The 19,893-nt window shown below is 39.5% G+C and overlaps 2 protein-coding genes across 3 annotated transcripts in view; both read left to right on the top strand.

The window, feature by feature from the left end:
- The window catches only part of LOC100181363, a 15,446-nt gene extending 8,050 nt beyond the window's left edge, over window positions 1-7,396 (top strand). The window contains exons 1-9 of one of the 2 annotated variants that reach the window (XM_002127671.5): window positions 166-386; window positions 1,008-1,222; window positions 1,651-1,787; window positions 3,852-3,966; window positions 4,294-4,436; window positions 5,262-5,439; window positions 5,829-6,033; window positions 6,204-6,380; window positions 6,586-7,396. In XM_002127671.5, the coding sequence (XP_002127707.1) occupies window positions 272-386; window positions 1,008-1,222; window positions 1,651-1,787; window positions 3,852-3,966; window positions 4,294-4,436; window positions 5,262-5,439; window positions 5,829-6,033; window positions 6,204-6,380; window positions 6,586-6,824 (1,524 nt within the window). In that variant the 5' untranslated portion in view covers window positions 166-271 and the 3' untranslated portion in view covers window positions 6,825-7,396. Of the gene's footprint in view, window positions 1-165; window positions 387-1,007; window positions 1,223-1,650; window positions 1,788-3,851; window positions 3,967-4,293; window positions 4,437-5,261; window positions 5,440-5,828; window positions 6,034-6,203; window positions 6,381-6,585 lie in introns of those variants that run through there. The other variant, XM_026837695.1, reaches the window with a different exon arrangement.
- A 6,560-nt stretch (window positions 7,397-13,956) lies between these two features.
- fgfl (fibroblast growth factor with large molecular mass) lies at window positions 13,957-19,554 on the top strand. Its single transcript, NM_001032478.1, is given in 4 exon segments — window positions 13,957-15,255; window positions 17,707-17,819; window positions 17,927-18,254; window positions 18,341-19,554. Coding segments are annotated over 4 exon segments (1,977 nt in total). The 5' UTR covers window positions 13,957-14,039; the 3' UTR covers window positions 18,661-19,554.
- Window positions 19,555-19,893: the final 339 nt, after the last annotated feature.

Below are 19,893 nucleotides of genomic sequence, written 5' to 3' on the forward strand. Positions count from 1 at the left end.
TGGTAGAGTATCTGTACTTTGTAAAAACGATTAGACAATGATATTGTATTACTTACAATTTATTCATATTAGTACAGTTTATAACTATTGGATATACAAGAGATCCTATAGTTATTTTAACTCTATAGTAAAAATGCATGCTGTTTTTATGTGTGTTTTCATACAATTTTTATATATACGTTTCAGACAAAAGAGACATTTTACAAATTGGGTATAAGTGTTCAAAGTTCGCGGATAACGAGATTATAATAGGGTTGGGCGATTTCTATTTATGAAACTTTTTGGAGTCATAGTTGCACTGCTGGTTTTAAGTCACGGGGTTTCGCAAGAGGTCTACAATGGAAGTATAACCGAAAGTACAACATCAGAAGTTACCAGAAATAATGGTAAATGTTAATTACTGTTGTTTAATATGTTTATTATTGTTTTGCAGTAATATATGAAATAGTTTGGTTTTTAAAATAATGTTGGATTTAGAGTTTATAGTGGGGTGGGGGAAGATGGGACACCTTTAGCAAACAATTTCCGTCCTGATTGTGTTTTAAACATTTAACAATGGTCTGTGGGGGTCTTGAGGATGTAGTTTTATAATTCTTTCACTGTTCTTGGTTTACTACTAAATGGGGCGAGAAAATAGATTTAAAACGTGTTCCATCTTTCCCCAACCTACTATATATAGTTCGTTGGAGTAAGAGACAATGTTTTTATTCGAGTTTATTGTCACATTCTGTAAAAAACAAAAAATATTCAGCGAACTTTATAACCATGTCCTAACGACTTTTAAATAGCCTTTAAGTTTGTTTAAAACACAATAAATATGGGATAATATGTATTAACGGTGTCCATCTTACTCCACCCAAAACACTCTTATAGGCCGTATATATGCTTTAGTTTATTTCGCCTACAAACCGGTGCCGATTCGACTGCAGAACTTTTTGAAAGAGGTAATCGGTTTGACGTCACGAATGACGTAGATCCTAGTGTTATTTTACTCATTTCCACTCTAGGCCCAGCGAAAGGTGCAAAGCCTGGTGTTGTGTGCGGCGAGGGATCTATAGATCTATCCATACCTAGGGTCATGTTACCGTCTGGCTTGGCCGCTGACAGAGTTCTGTTTCGATCTGACACCTCGGCACCCTGCAGGGGAAGAAATTCGGAAAGAGAGAAAATTTTGTTGAAGGTTCGGTTTCGACCGAGACGGTTGTGTGGGACTACTGAAACGGTAGGGTATATTTATCCACAAATATATGGTATAGTTTGGTATAAGATGGGACGTTTTATTATATTTTAATATTTTTCCATTTGGTTGTATACAAAAATGGCTGCAAATCCAAGCAAAATACAGTTTTGGAAAATAAATTGTAAACAAGTACGGTGTCAAGAGACTTTTATACTGTTTTATACAGTAGGTTGGGGTAAGATGCCCAAAAATTCATTAACTTTTATCGTTCCAATAGATAGTAAACAAAGAACATTCAATAAATTCTGTAACCGTAGCCGCGACTCCATAAAAAAACGATAAGTTGTTAATATTGAATATGTTCTAACGATCTTACCGTACAGTACCTTTCATGAGTTGGAGTATGTAATTAAACGCTTTAGATGTGTTTTAAAAACACAGATCAATAAAGTTTGTTGACATTTTTTCAGATCAATGGGTTACAAAAGATGTACAGAAACGAAATTGTTTATTTCGATGCAAACTCAGGACAGATTCGAAGCGTTTTCAACTTTTCATGTTTATATTATAATGAAAAACATGTTCCCTTTCTCTCGCAATCAAAAAGGTAAATACTTTTGGTCGTTAGACGGCGCTGCGGAGCTGTAAAATATTTTTGGGCGATAGAGGTTTTCATTGAGTGGATATTGAAACAACAAACAGTTTAAGTAAGCTAATCGGTTTTATAAGCTAAAATAATAATACATAATAAAACACGTCTGTTGTTATACGTATGTTGCATGTATACAACAACAAAAAATGTTTAGAAGGTCGGGGTAAGATGGATAACGTACGTAACCTTATGTTTTCAAATTATATTTTCAACAATTAACAACGCTCTTTTAAAGTCGTAAGGATACTGTTATATTAAGAATTCTAACTTACATGGTTATATAGTTCTGTAAATATTTTTTGTCTCCTTTCAAATAGGACAATCAAAAATAGAACAATTATCATCTTACGCCAATCTACTGCATAATATACTCCCAAAAAGTCTTTGTCACTACGCGGTTTACAATTTTATAATCAAAACTGTTCTTGTTTACTTTTTAAGCTTTTCTAAAAAAAACAGTTAAATTTATTTTCTTCTGTTTTGAGTGCAAATATAAAATGTTAAATATAAATTCTCGGCAGATATTTTAATCGTGTTTACGCTGAAAGGGCGTAATAACTTTTAGTAACGAAGTTAAGAGAATGGCACACGTTTGACCATCCCATATCTTATCTAAACGTGACTCACTGGTTGGATCTGGTTAGATACAAATACCAAGCGATCTTCGTATAACAACCGGCACACCTTTTTATACGATCTTTAATAATATGAAAACCGCCACAGCAAAATATACCGTTTTTCGTTTAACTTGCGCAACGATAACATGTTCTTGGTATAGCGAAGACGATAGCTCGAAAACGTTTAGCCATGAAAGTTTAAAACCGTAACTGTCAATCATAAGGATGACTGCGCAAAAGCTACATGTGTTCGGCAGAGTGGTTGCGCACCTGTCTCTAGCGAAGGGGTACGGGTTCGAGGCTCTCTGTGCTAGTATTTTATATATATATATATATATATATAGACATATATTTGTACTTAACACTTACAGCAAATTCTCCAACGTGTTATTACTACTGTCGCTATTGTTGTCTGCCACGCAAGCATAAATATGTTTTATTCATTTATTTTCATTAAAGTGTTCAAAACCGTCGCATTTAAAAACTTAATTCCTAAAAATTCCAAGTATAAAAACTATAGATGTTAAAGATTTTTTAAAACCGAGCCGTTTTGGTCTTGTAAACTCGCCAGCGAAATACGGCTAACGGAGATCAAAGAAATATTTTATCGTATTGGGAATTTGAGACTATGTTTTCCCAACGCATGAAACAAAATATCGCAGACATAGTAAGCCATACCGCATTCCAGAGGCAGCACACGTCATACATGCGTCTTTGGGGTCAAAATTAGCTAACACTTCTATTTTTAGCAACAATTAACCCACTTAATCTAATAAATGTAGAAAGATTAGCGTTTTTATTCGCTGTTTTTGTTTTGATACTCTTTCGATCAAATAAAACGGGATGTACCTGGCTTGATATATCGACCCAGTTAAATAAGATTGCTCTTGGACAAGTCTGCCAAAACGCTGGCTTTAAAAAGTAAACAAAGTAAAATATATTTTATTTTAAGAAAACGAACTATATTTATCATTGTTGCTGTAGATATATATATATATATATATATATATATATATATAATATACATAAATATATATATATATATATATATAATGATAAATATAGTTCGTTTTCTTAAAATAAAATATATTTTACTTTGTATTTATATATAAATACCTTGACTTTAAAGTATTTCTATTATTACAGACTTTGCGCTTAAATTAATAATAGTTGGCACTTACATATCGTAGGGAAAGATGGGACACCTTTTCGTTCTATTTTCTCGTCCCAATTGGTAGTGAACAAAAAACATTCGATATTATGTGGTGAAGGTGTCCCGTCTTCCCCCACCCTACTATACACGACTATATTCGCAAAACACATATCCCATTAAATTTATCCCAAATTTTTGGTTACCAAAATAAATATATGCCCTAAAATGATTTTTTTTTATTTTTTTTAGAATTAAACTGGTTGAGTCTCAGACCAATGAAGACGTCTTATATGAACTCAGCATTCATCGTGATTTATCTTTTTCAAACCGGTCGTTATTTTCGGAGAATTTTCCAGAAGTATCGGTAGATATAAACATTACATGACGATATGCATAAATTTGTTTTGATTTTTTTTTTTTTTGTAAGTTAAAAAATTGTTATTTTTAGATTACTGTTTTACTTTTTTAACGAACGAATAAATGAATAAATGTAATTTATGGATATAACTGGGCAACTACAGACGTTAGGACACTGATGGTGCTGTTTCATACACCTCGTGGTCTTATACTATGTACTATACCATGTGGATAATATGTATTGATTTTCAAATTACAGTTTAATACATAAGACTGCCCACAACATACAACATAGCGTATTTATACATGTACGTAATTTCTACAATATATATAGGTTAATCAATTTGTCTTCGTTCAAATCGAGGCCAAGTATACAGCTCAAACGACAGCGCCTTTCTTCGGCATCCAAGAATGCTACGCGAGCGTTCACCCCGATGTAGCAGAGCGATCAAAGCTACATAAATTCATTAATATAGGGTGAGTCTCATGTATGATCAAAACAGCAATCTCTTATGACTTATTCAATCGTTTGAAACCATGAATTTATATTGTATACATCAAAAGCGTTGCTAATTCGCCGCATAGTCATCAAGACTAGACAAGTGCTGCTGTCTCAGTATATGCGACAGGTTTAATTCATATGCAACTGTCTGTAACAGTGCGTGGTCACAAGTTGTTGTCATTCCTAATTAAGTAAGCATGATATATATTTTCTGTCTGCATGAACTTGATTACAGTCTGGCGGTTAAACTTTTAGTTAACAAGTTGTGTAAACTTTTATTGCATAATTTAATACTTACATGATGACTATAAACTAACACACATAAGTATAATAAAAGATCACATAAAGCACACTTTCTAAAACGAATATGGATTTAATGTACTTATAGCAAATATGTGTAATATACACAAAAATACTATACCATTTTTCCCAGGCCTAATGAAAGATTTACCCGCAGCACAAAATAGTGTTTAAGTGAATGTAACTTATTCATCCTTGCGTGGCGGTAAACGAAAGTCGTTATACCACGGGTGTCTGTTTCATACACCTCGTGCTCACTTGCTAGTTCACACAAACGTAAATTTGTGGGTGATTATTATTTTTTTATATATGGCTTACAATTTAAGCTATATACAAAAACCACTGGGTTGAAGTAATTACCATGTCTATTTATCCCATTTAAAAAAAATTTGCATTTGATGTGAACTTCTGGTCATGTCTATTTTCCCAGACGTGGTACTTAAAATTGCCCGACCCTTCAAGTACATTGCAACACTTGTAGTGATAACTTTTACCCACAGATGCGCCCATGCACACGATACTACGGTTTCCGTTTTGAGTGCAAACGATCCAACACTCTTTCAATGGAAATTCCAAATGTTTAAATGGGTGAATGTGACCGTACAGCGTATCTACCTATTCTGTGTTATTTCTAATTGCAATGAACGAGTTAGACGATCATGTGGTTCGAATACCACGGTGAGTACATTTAATAAGGAAAAAAAACCTACGAGCTTACATATAGTAGGGTGGGTTAAGATGGGACATTTTATTTTTATTATTTCGATTTATTTGGTAGTAAACAAAGAATATTTACAGAACTATATAACCATACAGCCCTGCGACTTTAAAAAATAACGTTGTTAGCTGTTTAAGTATGATCAGGAAATATGGGATTCAGGTGGCTAACGGGATCCGATATATATCTCATATACTTGTGTCGTAACTTGTAAACGGGCACGAAGTGTATGAAAGAGACCACCCGTGTTATAACAAATGTCGTCGCTCCGCCACGCGAGGATAAATAAGTTACATTCATTTATTAAGTTATATATATATGCGGTAATATTAACGATATTCATATTTAGTCTTTTGCCTGCTCCAGCACCGAAGAGGCTTCCGGCATGGGAAATTTCAACAATATAAACAACACCGAACCACAAACTGAAGAAACTCGTGTTACATTATCACTTGGACCAATATTTTTGTCTAGTTCAAAATCGACACTAAATGGACAAAGGGGTACAGGGGGTTCGAAGACAAATTTTCTACCGTTCCCAAAAAACAAACAAGGTAGTTGTGTAACCTCAGCTCTGTATACTGTAAATCTAAACGCTAGTTAAAGCTAATAAATATTGTATGTAATACGGATGACTCTTGCTACTATCGAAAAATCAGCTGTTGAGTAATAGTACCTGTTACCCGGCGAGAATTTCTGATATACGTGCTATGCTTATCTGCAGGTGATCAAAGGACAGTTCACATTGCTGTAGGAGCGGTGGCTGGTGTGTGTGGTGTCATCATCTTATCTGCTGTGTTTGCGATCATGAGAAGGTACATGAAAAGACGAGCTCATAGACCCAGCACCAAAACCAACACAAAAGTGGATCGAATTCAACAAGGTTTTGCTTTCGTTTTGAGTAAGTTCAAAATCATATAAGTAGAATGGGGGAAAAATGGATACGTTTTTATTCTATTTTTTTGTTAATTGTTCAAAACACGATCAGGATATTTGGATATTAAGTTCTAAAGGTGTCCTGTATTTTCGCCCACCGGACTATATATAAAACAATTAATCGATTTATCAAAAATTGTGCTTTTTAACCTGGTTAAACTATTCTGCAGGATCATCCGACGATACAGATGTTTTCCACCAGATGTCAGCACAGAGTCGTAAACACAAGAAAAAGCGTGTTCGCAAACCGAAGCGGGTTTCGACTTTCAGCGGCGAACGCCCTGGCAGTGCGCCAGTCAAACGTAGCGTTTCACTTCAACAAAGTCGGCCAGTTGGTCTACAGCTTGAAAAAGACGGCGCCAAGACCAAAACGCTGGAAGAAAACAGAGCCTCAAACGGCACGGCATAGCCTATAGCATTGTCATGACTTGGCGCCAGTTTAACGTACATAAACAATACAGCGAACTGTTGCTGATACAGTGTGATCATCGCTCGCAATTAAACCCGCATTCCTCCGGCTGCTCTTGCGGGTAACCAGCAAATGAAACGTAGAACTCTAACCCGACAAAATCGCTCTTAATCCTATGATGCGTGGTTTAAAAACGTGATCTCAGGTGCCGGAGTTTATGACCTTTGGAAGAGGAAATAACTTGTTTTGGTGTTTAACCCGACGGCACGAATCACGAGCGACTTCCAGGTTAAAAATATGGCCTTGTATATTCAAGGGAAGGGTTGCACGGCAAACCCAAACAAACTAAATCGCCTTGAAGTTGATAATGTTAGTGAATGGAAGCGCTGATTTTAAGCTCTGTTTTCCGGTCTAGGATCTCGCTTCCTTCCGTAGGTTTGAAAACTAAACGTTTCTAAAACGAATAGCAACTTTGTACTTGAATCTTGCACATCAAAGGCCGCTAAGCCGTTATGAAACCCTTGCCAGTTCAATTCCGGCCGAATAAAATGTCATCACGCTGATGCAATCCATTTCGGGGAGTTTGCTGCTAACGTCAGTGCCCGGATCGGGCGGGTATGTCTCGATTATCACGTGACCGGCTGTAGGCAATCAACGGCGTCCCACCCGGCGCAATTATTCCACTGCCGCTGTCGCGCATCGGATCTGCACACATCACTTCAAAGCAGAGTTAGAAGTTTAAGTCTTTGAGATTAAATAGCCAGCAGGGCGTTCCATAGAGCTTGATTAAACCGGTATTGAATTGTGGCCGGTATGCGTACAGTTTTAAGTAAGTAAGGGTCGAGGAAGTGTTACGCAGCTGTGTGGGCACCCATGCCTGTTGAGAGATCGAAAGACAAAATAGATAGTGTCGTTTACGCCTTCCTAGATCCCGAACGCCAATACTCACATACGGTATAAACTACCTAACAAAAGCGGTGGCTTACGCAATGCGTATGTGCTAGACATTTACGTGACGTCGAGTCGTTGGTGGCGCATTTAAAGATCTTAAAATGTGGACATTAAAATCACGCTGTAACCCTGTCTGTCCGTAACCCCTTGGGCCTACCTGAAAGGCTCCGTAAGGCGATAACATTTGAAGACGCTTTCGCTATTTTGGATTTCCACGCAGGAATTCGAAGCGGCGGTGTCGTAATTAGTGACTTGAAAGATCCTGTATGCTGTTCACACTGCAGGACTGGAGGGGCCAAAACTGTATTGTTATTATTTATAGTAACGGTGCATGGTTTGGTCGGGTATTTGAGTATTAGATTCGTTTCCCAATGTTATGTCGCTGCAGGGAAGACGAAGAAAGGAAGGTTAATTAGCGGATAGATATCTTGTTGCAATTGTGGCTGCCATAACCGAAAATCGTGCGGCAGGATAGGTCAACGCTTCCCGCTCCCGACCGCAAGCGTTACAGCAGCGAATAGAGAGGTGTATCAGGTGTAGACGGGAGCCCAGGCCACGACGCGCAGATTAGCAAACCCGCTTTTTGGCTCAGATTCAGCCTTGCGATTAGCACGGTAGCAGGTGGGGGTTGAAGTCTGCTTAGCGGCGGCGGTAGGCAGATTAATTGGGCTTAACCGCCAATCGCTGTTTACTACTTAGTTGGGACTTGTCGTGAGCGGTTAGGGTTATATTATCTTCTTTTGAGTGAACAAGGGCCGGGAAGTGGCGGGTTTCTTATTCCAAGGCGATCTTACAGAGGATTTTCGTGCCGGACAAAGGCACGGTGCGGTTTTATTGTAAGCAGAAGCGAAACTAATAAAGCTAAAGGATCGGGCGTACCTGCAACAAGAACACGCGCACTGTGAGGCATAGAAGCGTGGCGGGTACAGCGCGCGAGTAAAAGCGAATATAAAATTAACGACTGACGCAGAAGCTGTCGGTTATAACGCCTTGGCGTAGTTTTATGTCTTAAATAAATGTACAGAGACATCGTTTAGCTTAGTCAGGTATGCCAATAGCCAGGTAATATATGTGTTTATAACAGTTTTACGCATTTCGCTTTAATGTGGAAGTTTTAGTTTTACTAGGGTATCAACGGACAATGATATTACGTAGCGTGGTGCGGGATTATAGTGTTGAGTGTAGTAATAACCACGTTCCACGCATCATTTGTAATCGCATAATCCAAGGTCTTATCCAGATTTAATGGTAAAACTATAAACTTGCAAAGTCAGCAGAAATCGTGTCGAAGCACTATAAAACATGCCTACATACAAGGTGCAACGAAATTTGCTTTGGCAGAATATTTGTCAAGGGGAGATCAGTCAATTCCGACATATCTGTTCAAACAGACTGTTCAAAAACCCCTGACGTAATCTTCCCATAAAGTACAGGCGACGAAAGGCGTTGTATTATGAAACGGGCATTCGGTTTGGCCATCCGCGTGCTCCGCATAACTATATATGCGAGCATATTATGACTGCTAATCGAGCTCGGCTGCGGTCAGAGCCTAATCAGATTGTAGAATCTCTGCAAACATTATCAACAGTCACGCTTTTAAACGACTTTTATTCGAATAAACTTTAATCAGACGGTGTTTAAATAGAGTTGAATGGTTTACGATCCAAACGAACCTGTTTGACACCTGTGTTTTATACCCTGCACTGTACAACGTCCGGAAACAAGTTTTATTTACCAGCACCCAGTACTTTAGTATAGGATAATACGTAACAATTACTTATGATGACGAAACAATGAGAAATTGTAACGAAGTGTTTTCAGGCGCCTCTTCATATACAATACCACGTACGGCGTTATACATTGCGTTTTGTCGTCGTTTTGCTGTGTTCTGATCTGCCCGACTTACCACTTTAAAAGCCGAATACAAATTGAACAGCGCTTCGGCTTTAATTGTTCAAATGGGTTATGGAATCATAAGGGTGTCTGAAGTTGTTCGGATAACAAGGGCCTCATAGGGCGTGTCAAACTGAAGTATTTTCAAACAGCTGCGCGAATGGTCTCACCCATATTTCGTTACACGAACATCAAAAAACTTTGCGTACTACTAGTATAGGAAAACAGTCAGGGTTTTTCCGTACTTAAAAAGCAATCATTTTCAGCGGAGACAAATTAATTTTAAAGCTAAAAAGCAATCGGATAAATATGTTTTAGGTTTAGAAGTCAGATTAGAGTATCATTTTTGTATAGTAGGGTGGGGTAAGATGGGCCATGTTTTCGTTCTTTTTTATTGTCCCATTTGGTAGGAGCATATTTACAGAAATATATATAACGGTATTCTTAGAATTCCATAAAACTGTAATCCTACCAATTCCTTAAAACACTATTAGGAAATAAGTGTAATATATTCCAAAAATCTGACCCTGATCTGGTGCTCATAGAGTTGAACGATTCTTGTGTTAAGGAACTCGTGCTAAGACATAATAACCGACAAAATCAAGTCCAACCAATTAGAAAATATGGAATTTATTATGTGCTAATGGTATCCATATTATGCAATGCTAGTGTAATTAGGAGTATAAATACACAGACAGTTTTATCAGTCACTTGTATTGCTGTACACACTTTAGGGGAGTAAGCGTCTGTGTTTTACCAGACTACAAGTCTAATCTCAAAAGGTGTAAGCGTGTGGTTACTAAATCGAATAGATAAGGGTGTAAGAAGATAACAGGTTCGTAGAATTTGCGACGTATTTTAACATCTTTTTATTGGTTCTCAATCTGCTCCATTTTTGTAAACCACTTGGAGTCTTCTCTGGCGTGCAAATCCCAGATTATACATTTTATTAACAGTTGCAGAAAAAGAAACCTTTTCAAAACGATTAATATAATGTGGCGCCGTGTCTGATTGCATGCAATGGCCCGTTTATAATATATCTTATTGGCCGCACATTTTAGGTGGCATATGCGATGCTTTTAAGATTAAAAACGACTAAACGACAAGACAAATCGAGCACATGTCTCACGGCGCGACAGGTTTTGATTTTTGCTTTCCAGTGCTTGCGCAATAATTTAAAAACGTCTGACGATTCGCAAATTGTTTTGACAGTCGCTAGACTATTCGTGTCTGTTTTGCCATTTCTCCGATCGTGGTATCGCTATTAGAATACCTCAAGCATTAGACCCAATACAGGTTGCGTGGGTATATCTTCTTTGTAGCGCCGATGTGTTTTTAGTTTGTTCACGAAAGAAATATGGAATGTTCCTCTGACAAAAGGACTGCCTCGTCGTTATGCTAACATGAAAAGGAAAAACACAACACGTAAACGGGCGGTACATAAGAGAACAACGGATTCGTCGGCTCCGATCAAACCAAAATAAACTTAGGTGAAACGAATAGAATGATTGTGTACTAATATATGACTGGCTAAAGACTGGTGCGTTTCGTAGCACGCTTTTATTTGAGACCGTAATCGAAAATGAATTATGGTAAAGCCAATTTACCCCTAAATAGTTTGACCGACTATTTGCAGTGTAATCAGAGAGCACTCGGTCAATAAGACTGTTCAAAGCATCAGTATCGAATAAGCATAACTATAACAGGACCGTTGGCAGACGTGCATGCCCATTTTCTTAATGGATATATAGGAATACCAAACAAAAAATGTCTATGTTTTTAAGTTTGGTAATGTGGTACGAAAGGTTCGTATGTGGTATAAGAAATAAACAAGTTCTATTTTTAAACTGCTGTATCCTTAAATAGAATTTAGGTCAATACGGTTGTCAACTTTGCCTGTTTGACGAGAAAAATCGAGTTTTTCGACGTGTGTTGGGTCACGGTACTCTTCGTTTATTCGTATGTGTGCGCAAGGCCGGGCTTATTAGGACAAAAACGACGCGTCAATCAGTGCCAGTGCTCTTGTGCCAGAGCTGACGTGTAATACTGAGCTAAGTGTTAAATAGACGCGAATGAACCGGCTCTCAGTTTGCCAAGTTCGAGCTATTGTAGTGAAACCAGCGGTGGAATTTACATTCGTCGACATGCGGGGTTATCGACCGACGACAATTCTTTAGCCAAACATTTAGTTTTGTCAATGGAAAATTGGACTTTTTAGTATTTGCGTTCGACTGCGTCGCATGCTGTTTGAAGTGACATGCTCGTTTAAATACCAAGAAGTTTTCATACTGTTCAAATGGGTCGGTCACGTTTTGAACGCCTAAGAAGTCCAGCCTATAGAGGTGAAACAAAGCCAGTCAGCAAACGTTTGTAATCATTGCGGCGCCCAGGCCTTGCGCGACACGCGTGCAGTTAAATAAAGCGATGAAATTTACGCACCTGCTATCAGTGATTTACGTGGAAGGCGTGTGTCTCATCTGCCTCAAACGCTACAGCTTGACGCCGCTCTTAGCAAATGGGAACTGTGTTTGCTGAGTTGTGGTTGGTGTATTAGAGAGGTGTATGCAGTCTGATGGTGATTGGCAAAACAAGCGTACAGCATTGAGCTGGTGTGATTATTGTTTAGTAAGTTCACAGGACAGGTTGTATTATACACGAGCAAAAGTATTTGGGTATTTTGCAAGCTTAGCTAATGTTTAACGAACGCTTAAGGTCAGATGCGAATAGTTATAGCTAATAGAGTGGCGACTATACATTGGTGTTTCCCCAGGACTTTGCAAATAGGAAAGGCGTACTTGACCTCAGTAAAAAGACAAGCAAGCGAAGGGTGTTCTGCTGTACTCCCAAGCGCAGGTGCGTATCGAACACAATCTCACTATAAGGCGTGGGAATCATTAAATCTCTGTCGAAGCCTTTTTCGCCTCGTATGTAAACCATCGCTTCTCAGAACCATTACTATCATGTGGCCTAGCAGTGACCTGGACGCTCTGAACTCGGTCACTCAAATACCTTCGTGTTTTGAGTTGCCGCCTTTATTTGTAGGAACCAGTAAGCAGTATCATAACCAAACAAGAGGGTATTTAGCCGCATAGTTGGGCCTATTCTTGTAAGGGACGTAGCAGAATTTCCGTAGATCACTATACAATTATAAAACGCGCGGGGTCGTCTGTTTGTCGTGCACACGAGATGACGTCATTGCGTTCATGTTTATTTGTCGTTTAGCCTGTTGCTATTGATTACAAAGGGTCCAGTCGGATATTTTCAATTCCGTAAAGTGTCACTTTTAAAGAGCGAATTTTACAAGCGCAGATGAAAGGGCAGTGTGGCCGATTTGCAGGGGTTTTAAGTCGCCTTCCGAAATTCGCGGGCCTTGTTGCTAAGTACCACATGGTAAACAAAGATAAACGTTGCCGATTTCCGGAAATTACGGAAAAGTAAACGGACTACTTTAGGAAAAGTACAACGACGCGAAGTAGGGGTTATATAAGGGGATGTTCACAAGAAAAACTAAAAATACGTTATAAGATAGCGACGAGACGTAAACGCGTTTATTGGCACGAGATTAAGCCATGGCAGGTCGTATTTCGGTAGCGTGTTGCATCGTTTGTTAAATTTCTTAAACAAATATTGGTGAATACGGGTGATTGGAATTTACAGTATTTGGGACAATGGGGTTTAGGGAAAGTGTAGACAACTATGTAAGGGTTCTTCCGTATTCAGGGACAGGATCCAGTAACTTAGGTAAGCGTGGAAAAACGTGAAAACAAACAATCAACAATGACTTAGGAAATTGTAGCCGTGATTAACTGGCTTTGATACGTAAATGGGCTGTCGTGATCTAAGTTACGAATACGAGAGGTTTTAACAGCCGTGTAGATCCGGGAGTCGTTCCTGTTTCGGTCCTAATTCGTAATCGTATAGCAGAATAAACAGCAACAAAAAACGGGCGGGATTCCCATTGAAATTAAGAAGACGTTGAACCTGTTTAATTGCACCAACGCGGAGAATCGGCAAGTTAGCTTTCTGGTGGTCCTCATAAAACTTGGGGCATGTGGTGTAAGCTACTAGTTACATAGAATAATAAATATAACAGCAATAACGTTTCGATGCTCGCATTTTACCACGAAAAAGGCGCTTTTATTTTTCTCGCCGCTGCACCGTATAATAAGTGTGTGTAAGTTTATACATTATCAGTATATAAAATGTTATAGTGTTAGGGTGTTGATTTTTGGTGTTTAATTTTTTATTTCTTTTGGTTTTAACGATATTTTTTAAGCAGATCATGAATGTTTTTACTAAGCTGCCGCAGCAAAATTAGATAGATTCGAATGTACGTGTAAGAAATTATCAAAATTGTACGAGTTTGTCAGAATGGTTATTCGGCGACATTTTGTGCTATGGATTCTTTGGCTTGTGGTTCAAATGGCGTCAACTCTCGCTTTTACTTCGCACAATCAGCAAAGGGAAACGGAGCTACGGACAAACAGAATACAGCTTCAAGAGCCTTCATTCTTATACACTGCGGACGGCTCTTCGCGTAAATTCGTTCAGCGGCTGCTTCTCCGGCGGCATATCAGTAGGATACGACGGTTTCTCGGTTTACTTTCGCGTGCGGCAAACCAGGCACAAGATGTTCAAACAAACGAGTCTAACCGCGACAGAAGCGCTAGGAGCTTGCGGTCGCTTGACCGTCAGACTTTGGACGGGGGAATCAACACTGATACAATACCCAACTTCAATGACACAGCATCAGCCAGCCTGCCTTATTCAAAAAGTCTGCCCTTCGTCGATTTTGGCACAGAGTCGCCAGCAGCGGTCTCCGGGGAAAACACATCATCACCGGAAAAGTTACGACTTCAGACCACAACGGCTTCGGCTGCACCATCTCATATCAAAGACCCCGGCGAGAATTTTATAAAAGGGAATGGATCAAAGTTAAAAGCAACGGACAACCGCTATAATTACAGCAAGCGTATTCCATCAGCCATATCAAGTTCCCGGCAAAATAACGCTTCTCGCTTGCCCTTCGCAATCGGCCGACTCCGACGGCTGTTATTAAGGCATAATGTAACTCGCGAACAGTCGGCTTTAATATTAAATGACATAAGAGCCTTCTACAGATCCAGGAGCCATGGCTCTAACGAAACCAGAAAGGATTCACGAATATCCAACTGGCTGACGAGCGTCAAAGCCGCAAGCGAACAGCATATAAGACACGGCTCGCCCCGAAAAAGAAACAGCGGGTTTAACCCTGTCCCAATGTCAGAAGTAATTAACTCCTACATTCTACCCAATCTCGAACACACGCCTACAAGCCGCAGAAAAGGCCGCAGATTTAAAAAACGGAAAAACAAAGGCCGTAAACGGAACCGACAAAACAATAGAAAACTTGCAACTGCGAATAAAATTGTCCCTGATTTTGGAACTTTGCCCCAGGAGAGCAAAGGGGCAGACAAAGGTGGTGTCGTTGGTGGTGGTAACAGTGGGGAAAGGCTACACAACACGCTATACATTAAACGATCCTCAACTACGATGCGAATTCTTCCGAGCGGCAGAGTACACGGGTCACGAGACATCGACGTTTACTGTAAGTAACTTTTGTTCACCGTTTGTTATGTAGTACTACCGCGGTTAGTGAGTCAGTCGCACTGAAACTGTACATCTTATTTTCAGTCTTTCGGGCGGTAATTGAAACCTTATACACTGGACGTCGTGTGACCCTGTTCTACGTATTAGTATATATATGGTACTGTGGAGTAAGACAGAACGCCGTTAGCACTAAACTTCATATTTTACCGATATAACAACAGTTTTTATAGTCCTGTGGGGTTTTATACTAGAAGCATGATTTGATTCTGTATATATTCTTTTTGTACTACCAAATGAAACAAGTAAAGATACCGAAAACTGCCCCACTTTGTTCTATATACGTATGGCCTACGCATTAGGTCCTTAAAAATTAGGGCCCCGTATCAAAATGGCTAAATACAGTTGTGATAGGCATTCCGGCGCGTTTTAATGTTTGCGTCATGCTTGTTTTGCAGCTTCGGGTTAGCCGATTATTTATGACTGCCAGTCGTATTTGGTGGCGCCTATTAATCATTTAGAATAGAGCGATCTAGCTCGGTCAACATAACGGTCATTGGGTCTTATTTCCCCGATGCATTAAGCTACATAACGAGGGTGCCGACTTTGAAGGCGAAATTCTCTTTAAATCGTTCTTCGCGATTCTTGATATCGTAGCACTGTCTGATATAAAAACCTCTGGGAATATCGACCCGCCACCCGGAATCAGTACATATAACTGCGCTGCTATTTTTAGTGCCTACGCAAACGTTACGGGCTATTAATAGCAGAATCTCGTAACGTTTACTGCCAGAATTATAGGGCATTAAGAGTAGAAAATACACACGGGTACGATTGGAAAAGTTACATTTGAAATATTCTATATTTAGATCTCATATAATGTTGGTGTAAACATCGCGTGCTGGGTTCTAGGAAATTCAAAAAAAAGATAAAAGTCGCACATGGTTTTCGAATGCTACTGTTACCTACATAAAAATCTATTTTTAGAACTTATATAATATAGGTATAAAACTGCGTACAGTTCGTGCGATTTAACAGCTGTTTTCACGAGCGGGCAGCGAGGTCTAATAAGAGACCCTTTAAGCGATAAAGTCCCCAATTAAACTATACTGGGAGTTTTTATTTGCATTTAAATTCAAGGCCAGATGCACTGGGGGTGCATTACGCCACTTTGGGATAAATATTTGCCCGTCCGGTGCGCATAACGACTAAAGCCCAGCTGCGAGCTTTAAAACGCCATGCTCATGCTGCAGAAATTACATAAGTCACTCCAATATATAGGGTTATTTCATTGAATTCCTATGACGCACATAGGAGCAAAAGCAGCTGCCTGATATCACTTGAAATCAATTAAGCTATGAGTGGTCTACAGCACTTGAAAAATATGTTATAGTTCTCTTATGTTTTGTTCGAGATTGAAGGGTTCTTCATTAAATTGACTTCTGTAAACTGGTAGCGAGCGCTATACCATTGTCGTAATAATTAGACCAATTTTCGACAAAATTCAAAACAATGTAAAAAAAACGTTTTAAATTTTGAAAAACAAAAATTATAACATAGTCAAAGTTTGGTTGGACATTTTGTTTAACGCGAGTTTTATTTAGCGAGAAAACCGCAATATTTGCTTAGGGGAAACACCCATGTAGCCAAAATCTGAACAAGAGCATACGAAGAAATTTCTTTGTAGCAAAACATTCGCCGACATGGGGTCTTATTTGGCGCTATTAATTCAATCAAATAGTCTGGTATTAAACAACTCTTCGTTGCCACGCCTCGTAACGTTAGTTGTCACGCCAACAAATTGAGTGATTTGATTATGAGCTTTGATCTATTATAAAGGGTCGTGCCTGAAAATGTCGGCGGTCTATGATTCGCATTTTTACGCTTTAAAGAGGCAAGAGGGCGTAGAGCAGGTTATTACTTTGCGTGGACGGTTTTCAGACGTAATAAGTTTTACTGGCAGAGTCGTGTAGCCCAACAGTCTATGTATATTTCCGTTTCCCATAAAGCGCAGAGTAAAGTTGACGTTTGCGGGGGCGTTTCCGCTTATGATGTGACCAGCACAGTTGAAAAGCCACCACACACGTCTTGCGTGTAAACAAGCCCCGAAATCGCGCTGATGTTCACCCATCAATTTCCGCTACACCTTGCCCGCTGTGTGAGATCAAGCAAGCAAACTTTCTCAGGGCTAAGCAGGTCTCGCTCCGCTGCAGAACAAACGCATGGTTTGTCGCTAAACGAAACACACGACCTACAGTGTGCACTGTGAACAAAGGTAGCTAAGAGCTCGACCAGCTGTCCGATGTAGGTGTCGTTCGCCTTACCCCTTCAATGGAGCACCCGCATGTGCAAAATCCAAATCTAAACTTACACATTCGGTCATATCTGTAAATAAGAGATGAGATAATATATTGCTTTACAATGCCTTTCAAGTGTTTGTTCCTTCTTGCAGGTATCGTACGATTTCAGACCATTGGACAAAAGGGCAACCTGATCGTCAAAATTCGTGGAGAGAAAAGCGGTCTCTACCTGGCCATGAAACGTAATGGGAAACTCTACGCCACGGTTAGTTTGTTTACCTATTTCTCCGCTATGTCAATATCACCGCACGGTTATGAGCTTTTGAATTCTTATCAAAATTTTCTTCCGTTGACGTGATTGTTTTCACGTAGAGAGACTACAACAACCCGGACACTACTTTCGAGCATATCTATTCACCATCTGAGTATGATGCATACCGCTCGCAAACACAACGGTTTTTCGTGGCCTTCAATCGCGCCGGTGAGTCGGTCCGCTCAAGGTCGCTGGAAAAAGCAAACACGCACCTTCTTCGTCGAGATGCAAGCGAGCAGCTGCGGCAAAACCTCTTCTCCAACGAAAGTCCTTCGTTTAGTGAAGTCCAGCCAACACCAGAATCTAGTTTGTCTCGAGTAACAGAACAGGGTGAAATTTCTGCTGTCGCGGCCACCGACTCACCAGCGACATCTAGTAGAAAGAACGGTAAGTTCCCACGCCAGCAAGAGACCGTGACGTTTTGTTTACCGCCGTGTTTCCGAACCGACAGTTAACGTGAGTTTGTTTTTCAGGAAAAACGTCGCCGGTTCAGCGTCCCGACTCACAGCAGAGGAAAAAGCCGAAGTGCCGAAAGAAGCCGCGCAAGTCAAGAAAGTGTCGGCGAAGGGGCAGAAAATCGGGACATCGCAAGCAATGTAAAAACCAACCTTGCCGAAAGCGGTCAAAAGGTTCGAAAAGACGGGGCAAGAGGGCGCACGGAAAGGGCAAGGGGCGAAAAGCAAGAGCATCGTCCGAGACTGCTCATCCGACGTCCAGCGCACCAACCGAGCGGACTCATCGAAGAAAGAGAATGTCACGGTTAAAACAAAACGAAGATTTAGTTGGGTCGTGACCACCTTAGTATTGCAACTTTGTATTCTCTATGGGCAACTACTTGGCTTCTAAAGCTAAACGGGTTGACATATTTGCTGGTCCAAACTGGGGCTTGGCTTAAGTTGTTAATGGGTTAGAGTTTAAGGAAGCGTCGAGTGTTTGAAGGTTACTTCTCTTCTCAAATATTGTGAATCATTTGCAAGGGCAATCGATATGTTGCAGCTATACCTCACTGAAATTTCGTTCAATCGTATTTTCGTGTCTGCGGAGCGCTCAAGATGTGTATGTGCGCTGATATAATGAATGTAGCATTGAATGCTATACGGTTAACCACTACGTACTTCTATTTATATAATATATATCTATATACAGCCTCGTGCGCAGAGTTCAGTATTTTTGTCCCTATTTATTTTTCAGAGCATTGGTGATATTGTTTTCGTACTACACGTTCCTTTGTACGTATCCTATATATATGTTCTTGTTTTGTCTTTCTTGCCCACTGCTACTTCATATCAACAACAGTTCCGGACACCAAACAAAAATTTTGCAGGCCTCGTTGCATTAATTGCTGTTTACTCCTTTTTACTATTGCTTTGTAACTTTTTCTACATTGTACGTTACAACATAGTTCTTCAACACGTATATAGTTCATTTGGAACATATATCTATACCTTTGATAGATTTTACGCTAAGGTGAAACGTGCTATTCATATTATAGAGAGACATATTTTTGATACCTGCATTTTCCGATGTGTTTGACAAAAACACATAGAACACGACTCTATTCACCTACATACTTCATTGTACCCCCACCTATTCAATATTACCTATCTTTTTTTGTGAAACATCGTGAAGACTGTATGATGATATACTGTACCCCGAAAACGGGGAATAAAAACAAATCAACAGTTAATATACATAATGTGGAAGTTATTTTATGAGACAGTTTACGACTTCTGTATAAAGTATAGAGAGGGGTAAGATGGGACATGCTTTTATCTTCTGTTTTCGTCCCATTTTGTTGTAAACAAAAAATATTTAATGAACTATACATAACCATAGCCCCGCGACTCTATAAAACAGCGTTGGACATTTTCATCGTATCATTTGGTAGTAAACAAAGAGTATTTACAAAATTATCTAACCGTATATCTTCATGACTCTAAAACAGCGTTCTTTAAAATTAAAAACACGATCCGGAAAGATGGGATTTAGTTGCTAACATTATTATTAAATCTCATCGTATTCCTAG

Source organism: Ciona intestinalis, chromosome 14, assembly GCF_000224145.3.
Source record: "Ciona intestinalis chromosome 14, KH, whole genome shotgun sequence".
In the NCBI taxonomy this organism is placed as follows: domain Eukaryota; kingdom Metazoa; phylum Chordata; class Ascidiacea; order Phlebobranchia; family Cionidae; genus Ciona; species Ciona intestinalis.